A 6,318-nucleotide genomic window follows, 5' to 3' on the forward strand; every position below is an offset into this window, starting at 1 on the left:
TTTTAATCACCAATAAAATTAAATCATTAGTAATATCATAAAAACAACTGATAGAATTACAAACAATCTTGTTTGTTGGTGAAATGTCATATTCATATATGGAAATATTGATAAAATAAAATAGATAATTTTTTTGTTTGGCATGTTTTTTTTAATAAATCTATCGATAATTATGTTATCGATTAAATGACCGACATAACATAAATTACAGAGAAAGATTTTTTCAATGAACAATAAGTGTTTGTAAGCTTGTTTGTAAAAATTATGTTGATAGATTTATTGTCTAACTATTAACAGATTGTCTAACTATTAATAGAATATTTCATTGATTTAAAATTTTAGTAGAGACATAAAGTTAAAAAATAAATTTATAAGAAAGATAAATTACGGAGAAAATTTGAATTGAAATTGTGAAATGATAAAGGTTAGGTAACTAGAATGAAGAAGAATCTCTTGAAATTCTAACTCCAAGACCTCGTTATTCGAGAAAGAAAAAGTAATCGACATACAAGTCAATTTATAACTAATAAATTCATAATTAGGATTACTAATAGAATCAATTTCAAATAAGAAAATCAATAATTTAAAATTAATAATATTTTGATTTATTTTTATTTTTTTACAAAGACTAATTAAAAAAGCTTCTTCCAATGGAAGAATTACAAGGATCTTCTAGAATGCTTTACCATGAAATCTCTCAAGTCAACTTAGTTTTTCAGCAAATAAAAAATTTACTTAGTTTGTTTTTAGCAAAAAGATAGTGTTGAAGTTTGCCACTATCAGTTGTGCATGATGTAATGAATATTAATGGTGCCGCTAATCATCTTGTTAGTAAGCCATTTGTCAATCTTTATTGCATAATTAATAATCACATGTCTTTTGTTTAAGATGTTTATTTTGAATATATATCAGTACAATTCATGTTTAGGATTTTTATTTTATTTTTTATTTTTGAAATATATAGTGTTAGTCTTCTAAAGGAAAGAGAAGGATTACAATACTAAATTTTGATTTCTATTTTGATTAAAGATTTAATCAAAGAAAGTTATGCAATCAAATCCTATTTATTGATTTAAATTTTAATGTCATAATTTATCAAAAGATAATAGATCATGATCCAAGAATTATGATGGGATCAATCCTTTCAAAGTTGCCTATAATTTAGAGGAGGGAAAGAAAAGAGATGAAGAAGAAGAAGAAGAAAACTACTTTTATATCCACTAACATTACAAATCTAGATCTTAAATGGAAGCCTATTCGTTTATGTTAGGAATTAAATGGATTAGACAAAAAAATCAAGAACTTAAGGGGGTAGAAAGCCAAGAAAACAAAAGAGCTACCCAGTAGAGCGAGTCCTCTTGTGAAATGGAGCTTCGTCTTTGGTCACGCCAACGTCTTTTTCTCCATTTCCATCATTTGTATTTGTATATTTACCGTTGCACTTGGAATCGGATTTGGACACCCATAATGTGCGTTTTAATCTGTCAATCAATCCCTTGCCATTTATATTATTCTTGGAAGTTCGTGGACATTCATTACCGGTAAACTTTGAACGTGAAGACCCTTCCATTTTCTCTCTCCCAAAATGCGGCCGAAACCCGGAAAAAGAAGCAGATCCTCTTTCACCTTTTTCTATCTTATTAGCGTCCCTCAATTCATGGTGGAAACTCGCAGACCTAGATGACGACTTTGCCAAACTTCTTTCTTCCATTACAGACTTGTGCGAAATTTTATGCATGCTTGACTCCAGAACTCTTCTAATTTCCTCTTCAGATTCAAGCAAAAGCTTCTCAGATTTATGCGAACCCTTTTCCTTCATCACCGCACTTGTCTCCACCTCTGACTTCTGTAGAGGCTTCTTCTCCATTAAACTTCTTTTCTTTTCAGACTTTCGCAAAAGCTTTTTCATGCGAGACAGCTCTTTTTCCAAGCTCTCAATTCGTGAGTTTGTAGAGTCCATTTCTACCTTGAGTTGAGCTGCTTCTCGTACTGCTGCATCTCGTCGGAGGATTGAGCCCAGAGTCATGGAGCCTCCAGTTTGATGACTGCGTGTATAATGGTGATTAGCTGTGGTGGGGGTTGTCAAGACTGTCCGGCGAGTGTTTAGCTGCTCGACCAACATGGCTCGTACAATGAATCTTAAAGGCAGTCTAGGGTTTTGCACTGCATGTATGAGACATTGAGTTGAGAGCTTATCACAGTCTATGAAATTGCAGATTTCAATCTTCTGCTCTTCTGTTATCGTGCTACTATGTTCCTGTGGTGAAAAACAAAAAGATGTCACGACAAAAAGAAATTTACCCCCTGATTACCAAGCAGGAGAGGGAGAAGAGCAAACTAGGAGGAAAATAAATTAACCCTTCAGGAGCTGTGCAAGTTGTAAGACATGAACGAATTAAGATCAGGAACCAGATTCAAGTTCCTGAAGATGGCGCACACACCAATATATACCGCAGAAAAAGGATTTTATGACGATTTGAACAAATTATGAAGGAATTTGCTTTTTTCTTATTTTCTCGAGGACACAGCTATATGCCAAATATATATAATTAGTCCTTAAAAATGAGGTTGCCCATGCACTCATCCAATATTTTTCTTTTTCGTATAATGCTAATTATCTTTTACTTTTCTCTAATTCATTCATATATAATTAAGGAAAATCCTCAGTGCAAACGTCGTGAATATAAAACAGAAGTTCGAATATTGCCTTCCTAAGAAAGATTGCTTTTATTTTTAAGTTTGACCTTTCACTAAATAAAAGACAAAAGAGAAGGCATTTCAAAACTAATTAAATGTGAACAGCGAAAGTACCTGAATGTAAAGGTCCACAATCCTATACAGCGCGTCATGGCTCTCAAACCTACATTGCATACACTCACCGACTATTTGAAAATCGTCGGTTGCCAGGTTTATAACGTCGTCAACACAACCATCCAGCATTTCATCGCTCTCTCCCGTCGAATTTAATGCTTCAACGCACCTACTGACCAAAAACGCTGTCGTTTCAGCCTCTGGAAGCAAACGCAAACAGGAGCAGAAAATAACCCTCACTAACTCCCTCTCAAAGGTGATGGCCCGAAGGAAATACGTTTCCGTTATCTGATTCAAGTTCTGCTCATGTTTCCCGTTCGTCTCCGTCATGCCAAGTAACTCAGCTGCTATGCGTAATGGAACAACGTTGAACGGCGTTATGACAACGTGGGTGCCATAACAGAAGTCTGCTACTAGGGCAAATGTTTCGGGCGTTATGTTTAATGTCAGGGTTATTTCGGAGAGACCCGCCAGTTGACGTCTTAAATAAGAGCTCCTTGATGTCAGCGGATCCTATGAAAAAGATTTCGATAAATGCTTACTACTGTACGGCACCATGACTTTTCATTAATTGCGAAACGCGCTACTATTCATGATTTTTGGACAAAAATGAAGAGATCCAAGACAAAGTTGCTTCAATCGCACAATAAGCCACCATCTTTAAAATAAAATAAGCAATAACTGGTTTTCCGAGAGTGCAAACTTCCGTCTTACCCTCCATAGATTCACTAAATTTTGTGGGAAAACTTAATTTGCATGGAAGAAATGTATCTGATTATTACACAACCATAGCATCTACTTGCTATTGTCTTGTTTATTATTTAAAAAATCTACCTTAAAATTAGAGTAACAGACACATTCGTGGTTCTAGATCGATCGAGGGATTTGTACATCAGTGAAAAATCTAAGGGCTTTGAACCTAGACCCTCTCTGCGGAAGGGGTGGTACTCTCTTAGCAAAATTTAGGGTAGTTTTCTTTTAATCATTTCCCACTCCCGTGCGATAGAATCACATTGAATATGTTTTGAACATTATCGATCTTATACCTCATTGGCCAAATTGCATCTCGGTTTTAGCTACAGCCCATTCTAATCATAGTGGCATAGGATCCAATCTTGTATTCTTGCAACACCTCGCAACAAATATTCATGCTCATTATTTAATTTCCAGTTGAGTTTACTTGAATTATCTTCCAAGTCTTTCTCACTAACTTCAATTTCTGGTTATTGTTTTCATGAGCACTAAATAATTCATTGGAAAAATAAAGTAAAATAAATTGGTAAATCCAACTTAAAATATGAACAATAAACCAAATGAATCAACTGACCTTGTGCAGATGGAAACAAGTTCCCTTGACATAGATCAAGACATCCGTTTTTCGCCCTGTCGCCAGTGACCTATTATATTTATTTATAACAACAAAAAGAAGTATTTTCATACACAAGTGTGTGTTTGTGTCTCTATATATATATTGATGTTCTTTTAACAGATAATGAAAAAAAAATAACATTGAATAAAAAAAATATGTGTAAAAGAAAATATTATACCATGACTCTACTCTAGAGTGGAGGGGTGTTGGAGGAGAAGAAGGATCAGATAGAGAAAGAGAAGGGGGGGAAGAAGAATGTTCATATTCTTCTTCATATATGGTATCTGCAACTCTCAACTCCTTCCAGCTGCTCATTGTTGGGACTGGATTTCTTTTAGATGGATTCGGCTCTCTCTTGCGAAGAGGGATTACAGTTTTCAAAACGATTTGAATACCGTTGTCATTGCCATTAGGGTTTTTGGAAGGTGAGAAATTCCCTCCCTGGTTAATAATTAAATTGGTAGGGGTATTAATGGTGCATGTGATGACTCATAAATGCTGGTCTCAACTCCTGTAAAAAAAAAAAAACTGGCCTTTATACAGTGTGATAGGTTTTGGACGAACATAAATTATTAGTCCTGACTCCTATTCAAGTTGAAGTCTGGAACCGTCATAACTTATTAGACTTGGTCCCTAATCTTGGGTCATGTTTGTTAAATTTTCGATAATTGATTGATGTTTCCGCTCTGTAATAGCATAACTGTGTACTTTCGTGAGTTATGACGCTGGCTGATCTTGGGCAATGGTTCGTTGCGTGGTCTTATGGAGAGGATAGCAAGAGGTCAATTCGCACAACTACTCAAGTCTATAAATTGCCAAGTGTAGCGATTACTTGTCATGTTTGGAACTAAATTTAACTTAATTTTACGGGTATATCGTTAGTATACTTTTTTAGAAGTAGCGAGTCCGTGCGACGACCCTGGATTTGTTATGGCTATAGCATTCAAGGCTCAAAGTAAAAAAAAAGGGATTTGGATGGATTTTTTTCCAAAGTTCATATTTAAAAGAGAAAATTTTTTAAAAATAATAACTCAATATTTTTTTTTGTTCAACACATGGTATATGTGGATCTAACAAGTTGTTAAATCTAATATTATTGGGTTCAATTATATATTAAACTCATGTATACCTAGGCTTGACGAGTTACCAATTTCAATATTATTAGACTCAGCTATGCATTGAGCTCATGTACATTTTCATGTAGCGAGCAACCAAACTCAATATCTTTAAGCTCGACATCATGTCAAACCCAAATAAATACAAAACTAACAATCTTAATAAGGCTCATAGTAGGTCACAAGACTTCATTTATTTTATTCTTATAAATCTTAACATAAAATGTTAAAATCAAGGATACTCATCTCTCAACATAAATCTTATAAGAACTTATTATTTTTCCATTAATATTAATAATGTATAGTAGATATTTATTACTCATTAATAGTATTAAAAGAAAATTACTTTCTAGTTCATTATGTCTATAAAAAAAGACTTATGGGGTATATATACTACATGAATCCTATAAGCATCAAGTTTACAATTTCTTCATTCTCAACATTTTTAGCACATATATTTTGAAAGTTTATCTCTCGAAAATATCATTGCATTTCTCTCTTTAAAAAGATATTTATGTATCTGAGAGTCTTCAAATCTACAAAAAAAAAAAAAAACCCTTTAGCATATACCGGCCATCTTGACCTCCCAAGCACCAGGTATAAGCTATTATCACCTTAGTTAGAGAGAATGGACTAAATTGCTAGAACTAAAAGATTAATTAATTACAACTCATAAACTTACTCTTAAACTACTTAGATTTTTTATCATATCATTATAGGCGTAGTTTAGGGGAAATGATAAAAAAAAGCTATCATTTATTATTTAATAAGTAATTTTTAATGAGAGAACAGACCAGAGTACTAAAACTAAAAGATCATGATCTTGTTAATGATATTAATAAAGTTCCTTCAGCATGAAAGACTACTTTAATGATAAAAAAATATTTCAAATCATCTTGGAAGGAATGATATACTATTATTACTACATGTGCATTATTTATAAAAGAATTAGAAGGATATGCAGCAGTTTTATTATTCCAAGTCAGAACATGGTTTCTCCTATTTACGTAGGTCCTGGTGAGA

The 6,318-nt window shown here is 33.4% G+C and overlaps 1 protein-coding gene across 1 annotated transcript; it reads right to left on the reverse strand.

Moving 5' to 3' along the window:
- Positions 1-1,191: 1,191 nt before the first annotated feature.
- On the reverse strand, positions 1,192-4,610 carry LOC105112481 (Phototropic-responsive NPH3 family protein). The gene is made up of 4 exons (XM_011008190.1): positions 4,359-4,610; positions 4,139-4,208; positions 2,812-3,324; positions 1,192-2,257 (listed from the first exon to the last, which is right to left on the reverse strand). Exons 1-4 carry the CDS (start codon positions 4,493-4,495, stop codon positions 1,337-1,339), a joined length of 1,641 nt encoding a protein of 546 aa, XP_011006492.1. The 5' UTR covers positions 4,496-4,610; the 3' UTR covers positions 1,192-1,336.
- Positions 4,611-6,318: the final 1,708 nt, after the last annotated feature.

Source organism: Populus euphratica, unplaced genomic scaffold, assembly GCF_000495115.2.
Source record: "Populus euphratica unplaced genomic scaffold, PopEup_1.0 scaffold342.1, whole genome shotgun sequence".
Taxonomy (NCBI): Eukaryota; Viridiplantae; Streptophyta; class Magnoliopsida; order Malpighiales; family Salicaceae; genus Populus; species Populus euphratica.

Coding starts and splice junctions, on each gene's coding strand:
- LOC105112481 (XM_011008190.1), bottom strand. CDS start 4,495: ATGAGCAGCTGGAAGGAGTTGAGAGTTGCAGATACCATATATGAAGAA. Junction 3,325..4,138: donor CTTGTTTCCATCTGCACAAG/GTCAGTTGATTC, acceptor TCTTTTTCATAG/GATCCGCTGACATCAAGGAG. Junction 2,258..2,811: donor TTGTGGACCTTTACATTCAG/GTACTTTCGCTG, acceptor TTTTCACCACAG/GAACATAGTAGCACGATAAC.